This window comes from Chiloscyllium plagiosum, unplaced genomic scaffold (genome assembly GCF_037043375.1).
Source record: "Chiloscyllium plagiosum isolate Xiang-an unplaced genomic scaffold, Cpla_swu_hap1 HiC_scaffold_4, whole genome shotgun sequence".
NCBI lineage: Eukaryota > Metazoa > Chordata > Chondrichthyes > Orectolobiformes > Hemiscylliidae > Chiloscyllium > Chiloscyllium plagiosum.
Window position 1 is genome coordinate 113,094,398 of NW_028270142.1, and position 13,286 is coordinate 113,107,683.

The 13,286-nt window shown below is 39.0% G+C and overlaps 1 protein-coding gene across 1 annotated transcript in view; it reads right to left on the reverse strand.

Annotated features, from left to right (window-relative positions):
- Positions 1-1,112: 1,112 nt before the first annotated feature.
- ptpn23a (protein tyrosine phosphatase, non-receptor type 23, a) overlaps positions 1,113-13,286 on the reverse strand; it is a 95,198-nt gene continuing 83,024 nt past the window's right edge. Inside the window, exons 24-25 of the mRNA XM_043687916.2 lie at positions 9,516-9,629; positions 1,113-6,486 (exon numbers count right to left, since the gene is read on the reverse strand). Of these exons, the coding sequence (XP_043543851.2) occupies positions 5,866-6,486; positions 9,516-9,629 (735 nt within the window). The 3' untranslated portion in view covers positions 1,113-5,865. The remainder of the gene's footprint in view (positions 6,487-9,515; positions 9,630-13,286) is intronic.

A 13,286-nucleotide genomic window follows, 5' to 3' on the forward strand; every position in this document is an offset into this window, starting at 1 on the left:
ACTTTGTTGGTTGAATTAGCTAGAAGCCTGATAAGGACCTTGATCATCTTGTGAACTGTGACTACTTTCAAAAGACTTGGAACTTTGATTTTTATGCAAGCTGAAGCTTGCTTAAAATTTCTTCCTTTGGACTATATCTATCAATCACCAATTTCATTTCATCAAACTGTTTTCCTTGCCCTTTTAAAATAGTGTCTGCAGAGTTGTGTTGTTCATGTTTGACAAATGGGTTAATACCTAATTGCAATACTGGTTTTGTTACATTTAAAAACATAGATGGAAGTATAAAAACAGAATCAACATTGAAGTGGTTTGAGAAGCAGTGGTGTATGACCTAAAAGATAAACTGAAGTAACTCACAAAGGGTTCTTCAACACTGTCCAAGCCTGTAAACTTGGCCACCTAGAAGGACAAAGTTAACAATTGCCTAGGAACTTATTTTTGAAGAAGTTGCTAAGTTAGAGAAACCTGCACACAACAGGAGAAATTCTTGCTTGAGAATCTTGGGAACCTTTGCAGTTCTTTGTTTTCAAAAGTCATTAACTTTTCAGGAAGAGTCACACAACACAGAAGAGATTCTTCAGCCTTTAAATCTGTGCCCATCTATGTACACTAATCCTACTTTTCAGCACTTGGCCTGTGTTCATCCATATATTACTAAATGTCATAGCATTCTAAGTTAAAGGTTGCAAGGTTTCTTGCCAGTTGAGTACTCCCGTGTCCTGCTATTGCTTCCAAAATGTGTCATCTCACACTTATCAAGGTTAATTTCCATTTGCCATTGACCTGCCTGTCTGACCATCTTTATCTTCCTGTAACCCAAAACCTCCTTCCTCACTGGTTTAGTAGGTCATTGAGAGAGTAATTAAGAGAGTCATCTATATTGCTGTGTCTCTGAAAGGTAAAGTCTTGATTTCAGATGATCAAGATATGGAAAACAGAAACTGTGTAACAGGTAATATAGTTCTGTAGTCTGATCCATGGCACAAGCAATTTACTCATTCTTTGAATTCTTTCATCTTTCTAAGATATAGATGTGAAAATTGACTTGTTTAGATTGCTTATATCTGATAGTTGGACAAAATGCCAGCGTGTCCATTCCAGTCGTCATACTCATGGAGATTTACTTTATTTTGGGCAAGTGTGTAGTTGAAATAATCAAACACAAGATAATCAAATAGTTATTTATAGCACAATTATATTACAGTGGAATGTACCATTGAAATTTAGTGTTTGTTAATGAGTAATGTACACATGCAAAAAAAATCGATATCTTAAAGACCCACAACCCTACCAATATGCTAAATTAGACAATGAATCGCAAAAAAAAGTTAGTTATTGCTGTGCTAATAGCACAGCACTCTAGACTTTAGAAGGTAATGAGTGGGATTACCGTTTATAAAAGAACCATATTCCTTTAAATCCTTATTAAGAGCTGTAAACAACAGAACATTTTCAAATATCTTTTACAAACTAAAATTAACCAGTTAATAAAGATTCCTTGGGCAACTTCTGTGTAATGATGTAGAATTTCCTTTGTCATAATGAGCTATGCACTTCACCTTTGCACAAAGTTCACAACGAAGATTTAAAAATAACAAGCTGTTAGTTTGCAATACAAATGCCAATTCAGATTCAATGTTAGACTGCAAGCTTCCTCCAACAACACCCATCCCAACTACAGTCTTCCTTCTCTACTGTCCTCCCCATCCAAAACTATTTGACTGTGCACTCTCAAATGACAAAAATTGAAGTGTTTAGCTGAACTAAACTAGCCAAATTTTACTGAACTTTGTTCAAAACCACCAATAAATCCAGCTAGTTCAAATCGATTCATCCTAGTGTTGGCAGTTTTATTCCAATTTTTGGAATGAGATCAAATTCTAATTGCTTAACAGAATAATGGCACGTTTGAATTTGCATCTATTGAAATCAAGGTCTTGTGTTTCTGTGGGAAAAGTATGTACTATTGTTGCACTCTTTCAATTGCTCTCAACATGCAGAGGCTAATTGAGGATTAGCAAAGGAAAAGCAAGCAGAATCAATTTCTGTCTGTTGATAATCTGTAAATCTTGGGGCACAGTATGGTTCCACATTATTTACTCAAGTTGTAGAATGGAGAACAGTTTTCTTTTCCTCATCCCTCTTCCCCAAGTCTCCTGCCACTACCACCAGCACCTGGCCTGTGTACATTCTATTGTAAGAGTTAAAAATGTTCTTTCCTGGTACAATCAAAGATTAAAACCACAAACTCTCTAAATGGGGTTGAGGGTATCTCTTTCACAATTTGAGAGATTATTTTAATCCTATGTCCATGCACTCTCTCCACCACAGATTTCATTGCCATTTAATTGCACAATTGGATAGAACATGGAGCCTGAACCTCAAGAGAAACTTTAATTTGGAATGACTCGCTGCAGTTCACCCATTGAATTTTAACATCCCACAGTTACATTCACTGATTTCAGCTGAGACAACAAAGCACATGAATGCAAAAATCAATTCATCTAGATTTAGTAATCCAAATGTACACATAGCATAAGTTAACTTTTCCATCCTCCTCCTCCATCTGATCTATAATACATTGTGGTTGTATACCATCAGGAATGGTTTTAACTCCGTTGTAAACTTGGAAAAAGATTGAAATAGTCTGACAGTAACATTCTTTTGTAAATAAAAGTGCCATTTTACAGGAAATCTGAGCAAACTTGATACCCAAAATCTTTGGCTTTTATTTCAATTACATAGGAAGACCAGTTTAGAGAAATTAAAATACATTTCAAAGGTGGGTGGGGTGGGCTGGGCTGGGAGGAAGAGAAGAGACAACTGTGTTGTTAAATCATCTGAGGTCTGGAAATCTGGTCCTTCATTTCTGGCTAATTGAATCTTTTCATTCTTGTCTCTGTTCCTGTTTAAACTTCATGGGCCAGGAGGTTTAGAACAGCTGTACTTTGCACCGGTTCATGGGTGGAAAAAGTGTGAATCATAAACTCAAGGAATGATAATATTATCAAGTTGGAATGCATATATATATCATTAGATATGGATCTAAACTTTCTATAGCCATGAAATTCATGGTCTGTACATTTGCAAGTACAAAGAACGAAATACTCAGACAGACTTTACTTATAAAGGTTGTATGTTAGTGAGGTATCACTTTAAATCATTTGAATGATGTTTCCAGTACAACCATTTGGCTGAAATTAACTGTCCTTGCCTCATGCTCTATTCGTTGTGGTTAGGATTGTTAGTGAGATGATTAAACAGAATTTATATTAAGATAGAATGTGACTATTTTTAATTACAGAAATTTAAAAAAAAACTTGCAGCTTCTTGAAATCTGAAGCAGGAGAAAAATGGTCACTGAACATCTAAAAGACTAAAGACAATAATAAATATGGATCTTCTCTTCAGATACTGGCTAACCTGTAGTGCGTTTCCAGCACTTTGCATGCAAAACATACAGGGGAAATAAAATACAATTCGTTGTGGACCAAACTCTTTGGGTTAATTTTTTTTGAGTGGGGTTATAGATTAACATGTTTATTCATTTCTAAATCAACTTCTGCACAGATCTTGAGATTTGCTTCCTTCGTTTGACTGTCAATATTTCATTTTACTGCAAATCAAAGCATCTGTATCCATATTTCAACAGGACATTTATGAAAAGGTAAAGTACTCTTTTACTAGTCAATCTTCTTCCACTTTTTTTACTTTTATGAAATTATTAACACACCTAACTTGAGCTTCCATATTTGCACTGGAATTGTTAACATGACTGGGGACTTTGGAAAACAATGTATTGAGGGTAGGACAAGAACCAAAAGACACAATGCATTAGGTATGAGATCATATACAAAAGGCCCAAGGAAAAGGAAAACCAAATCTTAAGAATTCTTAAACTGATCATTTTAAGTGTACTTTATGTCCAAAGAGGACAATCTGCTGGACAACTGAAGAAATAGCAAGAGGGTTAAAGTGTAATTTGAAATGCAGAGAGTCTAGCAATTCATGTTTCCCAAACACTTCAAATCAAAGAGTTAGTCTCATTAGTACAAGAATAGTAACTGAAGTTGATTTTAGATAATTCTGCATATTCATTGCCAATGATTTAACAGCACTCAATTACCCAAATTACATTTTCCCATCTCCCTAAAGATCTCTTTCTCTTCTCAGATGACTACCAACTTACAGGTTCAGTTATGGACACAGCAACATCCTGGGTTTCTGACAACAACTCAGAAGTGGAAACCATTCAACTTAATTTCTGCAGACTTACTAATAGCCCTTAATAGCGCATTTAAAACCTCTGACCATTCATGTTACTTCAAATTCATTGACTTTGGAAGCACAATACTAGCTACCAAATCTGCCACTGTGGAAAAACAGAAAAGCTCCAGAGTAAGTCCAGAGCTCCTTACAAGGTAGGTAGGACTGACAAATGCTGAGCAAACCCTGGACCACCAATGTATGCAAGTTAAGCAATGGAAGTGTACAGAGTCTCAGTCAAGCTTTGACATTGTTTAGCTTGGGTCCTACAGCAATTGCATGATAATCAGGCTGGGGCAGTAGCAGTTGGAACTACTAAAGCTACAACAGATTCTTGGTAGCAACAACCATCACTTGTAAAGAAAGGTCATCGAAGAGCAGATAAATAATCCACTCAGACATTGGAATGACGCTGGAAGATCCTGCACATTTCAATGCTGATGGTACAGACAGATCACTGACCTGTTGAAAAACCACAGAAACCAGCAGTGAGGCAATCAGCATGGAACATTCCCTCATATAAAAGCAAGTCCCAGGTAGACTTACGAAAAAAAAACTGTGGCTTAGCTCTCATGGTACAAGTGGCGTTCAGCTGAAATTCTTTCTGCCTTTAAACAGTTTCCTCACTCTTAAAAAAAAATGCCTGACAAAATGAAGCAGCACAACTGCTAATCCAATGAGTGAGGTGAAACTGCAGATCCATCAATTGGGAAGTACCACTCCAGAAGTTTGAAACTGACTCGTTAATGTACACTGCAGACACTCGATGTCTAGACTCAAAATAGGAAAGAGACAGACTGGGCAAGTTACTGTTGGATGACCAGTAACCATAGAATACACAACTGTTCAAGAACAGTATTTGAGAAAACTTGAGGGAAATCAATGAAGCTGTATCATCCAACAACACTCCAAACGAGTTATGAAGAATCTACTGCAAGGCAGAGCTAGCTGGTACAAAACTACCTAAGTAATGGGAAGAATAAAAACCACAGACACAATGTCGAAGATACTCAACAGGAAGGGATCTGGATCAACAAGGATCAACTGTATGAGTAATGGGCAAAATGTCATAAAGTGCACCAGCAGTAGAGCTATGGGTCAAACAGACCACACAAACAGCAAAAATAAGCACTGAGTGGGTTCAACATCCACATGTTATAAAGGAGGACACGCTAGCTTTCCAGGCTATCAGAGGTTTTTCATTCTTGTGGGAGATTTCTGAAACATACCCCCTGGAGTTGGTCACAACATAACAAAACCAAGTAAACAAATATCAGCTGCTGGAAACAGCATTTTGGCCCAGATTAATAGGGAGACAGTGGTTTAAATATACTCAAGCAAGTAAGCAAGAATTTACTACCATCTGCATCAATACAAGGGTTGAAAGGAACCTTAAATGTTTCTACATTCAGAACTTGGTTATGAAACAAGCCTGGGCACTGTTCTTTCCAGTTTACATTAAACTAGCTTGCAGTTTTAATCTGTCCCTGTTGTGCAGAAATTCAAACAAAGGCTGATCAGGTTTTCCGTCACCTTTTCTGTCACATCTCCAAATCCCAAGGACTCATGTCCATTTATCCTGGGAGAAGCAACTAATCAGGTTTTATTTAGAGTCCACAATGGATCCAGAAGATTCAAAGGGTCTTCACTTGTGTGAGTAGCCTGTAGGCCCTGGCCATCCTGAGGCTGCAAGAAGTTGTGCTTGCTAATTTTCTGCCTGTTCCGGGGATTGGTGTCCAGCGTGAAGGTCTCTGCAGTTAAGGATGCCAAAAGATCTAGTGAAGTGGTTTTGCTGTCTGCATTTGTTAAGTGGTTGGTGGAGGCTGGCTGTAAAACAACTGGACAATCTCCCACGCCCACTTTCATTTCATCCAACTCTCGGGTTGAGTCACAACTCTCTGAGCTCACATTGTTTGTTTCAACACCTGATTGACTTGATGGCATCATTTGTGATGGGACAGTTGGTTCTGTCACTGCACTGGCTACCTCAACCTTGAGGTCCTGCTGAAGCAAATCGTTAGACAGTGGTAAGGCGTCAGTCTGAGAATCAGACCAGATATCAAAACTTGGATCAAATGAAGGCTGAGAGCTCAGTCTGCCATCTCCGATGGTCCCAGCAGATGTCTTGATGCTGAGTTTTGCAATGGTGGCCTGGATGGAGCTAATTGGTAAGTCACCGCCAAGAACTAAATCCTGGGATTCCTGGCGGGTATAAACCTGCAGAGCAGAAAATAAATGAGAATGAATGAGAGAGAAATAACCTGCATTTCTTATTGAACAAATGTTCTCTTCGCAGTTACATAATTACAACGTTACATTCCTTTTCCCACAGTAGCTCAATGGTTCACAGAGCTAGATGATGAATAAATGGTAAGCAGTTATTCAGTGACAATAACTTGGTTTTGAAAACAAAAAGATTGTGGGAGGAAGAGAGACTAATTGTTAAAATTCAGAGTTTTGAAATTCAGAAAACAACTGCAGGAGGCAATGTAATTTTAACAAAGGTGGCAGACAACAAGCACTTGAAACTTTAAAAATGAATAAAAGATTAGATTACATTCGATTCCCTTCAGTATGGAAACAGGCCCTTGGGCCCAACAGGTCCACACCGACTCTCCAAAGAGTAACCCACCCAGACCCATTCCCCCTACCCTGTATTTACCCCTGACCCAACAGGAACACCTAACACTACGGGCAATTTAGCATTACCAGTTCACCTGACCTGCACCTCTTTGGATTGTGGGAGGAAACCAGAGCATCCAGAGGAAACCCACACAAGACACAGGGAGAATGTGCAAATGCCACACAGATAGCCACCCGAGGCGGGAAGGAAAAAACAAAAGTGACTAATTAATTATCTTTCAACCAGTACAACCACAGGAGATTATTAGCTGAAATATAGTCATAGAGATGCACAGCATGGAAACAGACCCTTCGGTCCAACTCGTCCATGCCAACCAGATATCCCAACCCAATCTAGTCCCACCTGCCAGCGCCCGGCCCATATACCTTCAAACCCTTCCTATTCATATACCCATCCAGATGCCTTTTAAATATGGCAATTGTACCAGCCTCCACCACTTCTTCCGGCAGACATTTCCACACACGCACCACCCTCTGCATGAAAAAGTTGCCCCTTAGGTCTCTATGTCTTTCCCTTCTCACCCTAAACCTATGCCCTCTAGTTATAGATTTCCCCCACCTCATCCTATTTATCCTATCCGTGCCCCTCATGATTTTATAAACCTCTACAAGGTCACCCCTCAGTCTCTGACCCTCCAGGGAAAACAGCCCTAGCCAACACAATCTCTCCCTATAGCTCAAATCCTCCAATCCAGGCAACATCCTTGCAAATCTTTTCTGAGCCCTTTCAGGTTTCAGAACATCCTTCCGATAGGAAGGAAACCAGAATTGCAATATTCCAAAAGTGGCCTAACCAATATCCTGTCCAGCATGACCTCCCAACTCATGTACTCAATACTCTGACCAATAAAAGAAAACATACTGGACTTCTTCACTATCCTGCGACTCCACTTTCAAGGAGCTATGAACCTACACTCCAAGGTCCCTTTGTTCAGCAACACTACCTAGGACCTTACCATTAAGTGTATAAGTCGTGTTAAGATTTGCTTTCCCAAAATGCAGCATCTCGCATTTATCTAAATTAAATCCCATCTACCACTTCTCAGCCCACTGGCCCATCTGATCAAGATCCTATTATAATCTGAGGTAACCTTCTTCACTGTCCACTGCATCTCCAATTTTGGTGTCATCTGCAAACTTACTAACTATATCACTTATGCTCACATCCAAATCATTTATGTAAATTATGAAAAGTAGTGGACCCAGCACCAATCCTTGTGGCATACCACTATCTTTTACTCAAGTTAAAATAGTGCTATCAGAACCCTGATTTACTATTTCATCCAAAGGTAGGGCCTGTAATAGTCCAGCACTCCTTCAATACTGCACTAATAAGGCATTTTAGCAAAACAACTCTAATACTAGAGCAGAACTCTATGCTTCCAATTTTGGATCCAGATGCAATAATGTCATGATACGAGCCACCACCCTTTGTAGCTCACTGATCTACACTGGCTACTGTTCTGTCAAAGTCTTAATTTTAAAATTCTTGTCTTGGTCTTCCAATCTCATCACAGCATCACTGTACAATGGTCTGTATGCTAACAGGACAGGGAGGGATAGATAGGAATCCTGCTAGTTTGGATTTCACCCCCTGCTCCAGGTAGAAGTGTAATAGCACTTAATTTAAAAATATATTGTTTCACAGGGAAAAATGAACTGATGTCATTCTCAAATGACAGCAAGCAGATTCCTATTTAATGACGCTGGAGAATGTAAAATGAAATAGTCTACACAACAGAATACAAGTTGGTTTGGTTTTCTCCTAGCAGCTGCCTCGCCTTCCTCTGCAACACCGAAGCTTCTCTCAGCCTTCCTGTCTTGGATGCTGCCTGAACTGCTGCGCTCTTCCAGCACCACTAATCCAGAATGCACGTGTATGGTAGCCTTACTGCAATAATTATTGTAAATATATAATTTGCCAGCACACTCACTAGAAATAGGATGATCGCTACCCTGGATACTCCTCCATTAGCCATAAAGTGGGCAGTTTGGAAAATAGTTGGAGTCAAGATTCAAGATTCTAACAGCTGATCCCACCCATACCCATCTATTTCTGAATGTTAAATTCATCCATTGGTTCATCCAGCTCACATACACTAGCCCTACAACCAGAGAACTCTGAACTCCAACGCTACCTTCAAACATCTCAATTTTCATTCCTCAGTCTAACCACGTGTGCCTTCAATTGCCTGGCTCCTAAAGTCTGAAATTTCCTTTCCAAATCTCTCTGCCAACATCTTCATTCAACACTCCTTCAAAATTAGTTCTGATCATATTTTCCTTAAAGCTTATGCAGTTCAGTGACAAAATTTGTATAATAACATTCCTCGGATGTACCTTGGGTGGCTGGGTTTTAACGACCCGAGGCCTAAAAGTGGAATTCCCTTCCTATACCTCCAGACTTCTCCTTTTCCACAAAAAAGATATTCTCTAAAATTTCTCTTTCACTAAACTTTTAGACATTTTTTTCCTTATGTGGATCAGTGATGTACATGGTTTCATGATGTTCTTGCAATGCAACTTGGGATGATGGTTCTAAATAAATGAATGAGTTGTTAAGGCAATATTTATAAATTAAGAGTTTCAAAAACATGAAGTACCTTTTGAGATGAACTGCTCAGTATTTTGCTGGAAAAATTCGTGGTAACTCCATGCCTCAATAGAACAAGCTCCACATGATTAAGAATGGCTTCATAACAGAACTTCAGGTGGAGCTAAAATGATAGACCACAAAAATGATCAGAGAAGCAGCAACTGCTATGTCTTTATGTTTCGATGTTGACTTCCCTCCTACAAACCATACAAACAAAATTGCTTGGATCTAATAGGTAACTTCAGCAGTCTGCATTGGTAAATTATTCAAATACACAAGATTGCTTTCGAGCATAATATTTTCTTGTGTGGTTGATGGCTGTCAGTTTCAGAAGAAGGTTGAGCTAAATGTTGCACTCCAGTAAAGCATACAGAGAAGGTCAATGTAAACTGGTTTCAACATGGCACTCAAACTATGCGTGCTGACACTTCCAATGGCTACAATTTGACCAGTGTTAGGACTCTCACCAAAGCCAATTCTGTCTTTGCCCATTGTTCACCCATGCAAGCATTTTAAAAGGTGAGGAAGAAATCGAAAGGAGACATGAACAACAAGCCTGCATTGGAATTCCCTACGACAGTGACTTCATTAAATAGTGCAAAACATCATTGTAGAAGTAAATTTAATTTTAGATTTTGTATCACAGCACGAGTGTAAAATCTCCCAATTAAATGGCAATTAGAAGTGATGTTCTTTAATATGAGAAATTAATTATATCACTTAGTGTGTGATGTGCATATGGCACTACATTAAGCAAATGACCTACACACACCTATTATATAGAAGGCTGATAAAGGACAATAAACAAAAGTGAAGCATTATTTCAAGGTTGATGTCACTTGCTCAAACATATGTCAGCTCTTAAAAATATTTAAGCCATAAACTGACTTTTAGGAAATTGAACTTGTTAGTACACCAATGACAATGTTATTCAGATAACACAAGGCAGGTATAAGGCTGTTAAATTCGAAAGGATCTTCACAATTAAAACCTTTTGAAGCATTCAGAGTTTGTAGTTCTGGCGTACAGGTCATTCTGCTATAACACGCTTTTTGTTAATGTGAATTCGCTATAACGCGATTGACAAATTGACTCTTTCTAAAACATGAACTTTTAAAGTGTGTATTGGTTATAACACAATTCTGGCTCCATTAGTTTGAATGGTGCTGACATTACACTATTTTCTTACAACACTGGATTGCAAGAGAACAGAATTACCACGTTATAATAGAACCAATGGAGTTGGGGCTATACGAGATTGAAAAATTCTTAACATTGACTTTAGCCAGAGTGACCACATGTGCACACTGGGAATTCAGGAAGTAACAAACATCACTGAAAAATGATAGAAGTAAGAACTAGCCAGAATTTTCCCATAACTCACCACGTTCACAGAATCTCTCTTTCCAAATCATCTTCTCAAGTGCAATTAGGGAACAACAAATGCTGCCACCCCTGCCCACAATACCCGTATCACTAAAGTAAAACATTCTGCTCTTCCTGAAGGTACAATACTGTGTACAGGCAAATATGTATCATTCTCCATGGACCAGGCAGATATCAGTTCAACATATGCTGGGATCTTGAGTCTTTGAGGAGAAAGTGAGGTCTGCAGATGCTGGAGATCAGAGCTGAAAATGTGTTGCTGGAAAAGCGCAGCAGGTCAGGCAGCATCCAGGGAACAGGAGAATCGACGTTTCGGGCATAAGCCCTTCTTCAGGAACTGAACTATTAATTATGCATAGCCTCCAATGAGTCACCATAGTTCCCAAGACTACTTTCGAGGTTTAATGCTGTCAATTAGCTGTCTACTAATTCTTCAAACTTGTTGAAAGTTCTGACTGCATAGAGCCACCCAACTGCTCTTCTACCTCAGTTCCCAACTACGTAAATCCATTGTAGCCTGGATTCCTTTTTAGAAGTCCAGCTAAAACGTTTTTGACTTGAGTGGACCTGAAGAAGGGCTTATGCCCGAAACGTCGATTCTCCTGTTCCCTGGATGCTGCCTGACCTGCTGCGCTTTTCCAGCAACACATTTTCAGCTCTTGAATCTTTGATGCTGGTGATTACCAAATTTCACATTCAACAAATGACATTTCCAGTATATGTTAAGTTCCAAACAATGATTATGGCTTTGTCTAGCTGACTGTAAAATCAAAACATGCAGGTATTTTCAACTAGATCAACCACCTCAATTCCTTGGAATGACAATTTCTGTTCTGATGAAGCTGCTTTTTTTTTGGTTATCACATCATTACAAAACATGACATTCACGTTTTTAAAATCAATCTGTACAAGCCAATATCCTGAATATTCTAACAATCATATAGACAGTTCCACAAGGTTATAACATTTGGCTGATCTGACATATTAGTAAAATTCAATACTGCCAAGGAACACGGGCAAGGTTTGTTGAAAGATTTTCAACAGATCATATGAAAAGCAGTTCTACATTACAATTAGTTGGGGAAGATGAAAGATTGAAAAAGAAACAAGCTCCACTCAAGTCAAAAACGTTTTAGCTGGACTTCTAAAAAGGAATCCAAGCTACAATGGATTTACGTAGTTGGGAACTGAGGTAGAAGAGCAGTTGGGTGGCTCTATGCAGTCAGAACTTTCAACAAGTTTGAAGAATTAGTAGACAGCTAATTGACAGCATTAAACCTCGAAAGTAGTCTTGGGAACTATGGTGACTCATTGGAGGCTATGCATAATTAATAGTTCAGAACAGGGGAATAAGGGTGAAGGAAACCCACAAGCAATATTTGCTGTGTGCAACTGAGCAAGATCAGATCTCAGGAAAAATCTAGTGGCATTATTACATTTAATCAGAAGTCATACGACCCCAAGTTATCTGAAATGACAAGCTTTCAGAGTGCTGCTCCTTTGTCAGATGTCTTCATCTGACAAAGGAGCAGCGTTCTAAAACCTTGTGACTTGAAATAAACCTGCTGAACTATAACCTGGTGTCATGTGACTTTTGACTTTTATCCACTCCAGTCCAACAGTGGCATATCCACATCATTACTAGATTGCTGAAACTAGCTGTCTGTGAAAAAGAAACACAGGAAATGAGCCTGAGTGCAAGTGCTGCAATGCAGGTTATCAGAATCCAGGCAAGTACAGACCCAGAAAAAGATCAGTAGTTGAGACAATCCATGTCAGAGCTGTGTGAGAAGGAGTTTCAAAGCTTGATCAAAAATGAAAAATCGCAATCCCTTAGGGATTTTTAATTTATCATAATATTAAGAGTAACTAATATCTGAAGGGAGGTAGGGGGCAGGATGCTGAGAGATTCATGGGAATAGGGGTGATCACATGTGCTATTTGATCCATTCTGTAATTACTCAAGAACTGTTTGTCTATTACCACTCACGCATCACACTAAGATAAGACATTAGAATACAAGTTTATATCTACCTTGGCACAGTCCGCACCATTTTTTTGGTGAATAATCTCTACACATTTGATTAAATTTTATTTGTAATACTTTGTTGATCCTTTCTTGATTAAATAGGGCCAACTGACCTATTTCATATTGAAGTACTTACCGTCTGAGACCTACATGACTGGGCTGTTCTATCGCCAATTAAGTTAAAAAGCTGACATGACCAGTGGAGAATGGAAACGTGCAACACTAGAAAAGCAAAGCAGGTCAAGGGGCATCCGAGGAGCGAGAGAGTTGACGCTTGCGGCATAAGCCAAGGCATGTTGAGTGGGCGGTTAGGGCCAAGAGATAAATAGGAGGATGGGGTGAAGTAGCAGGAAAGGTGATGGG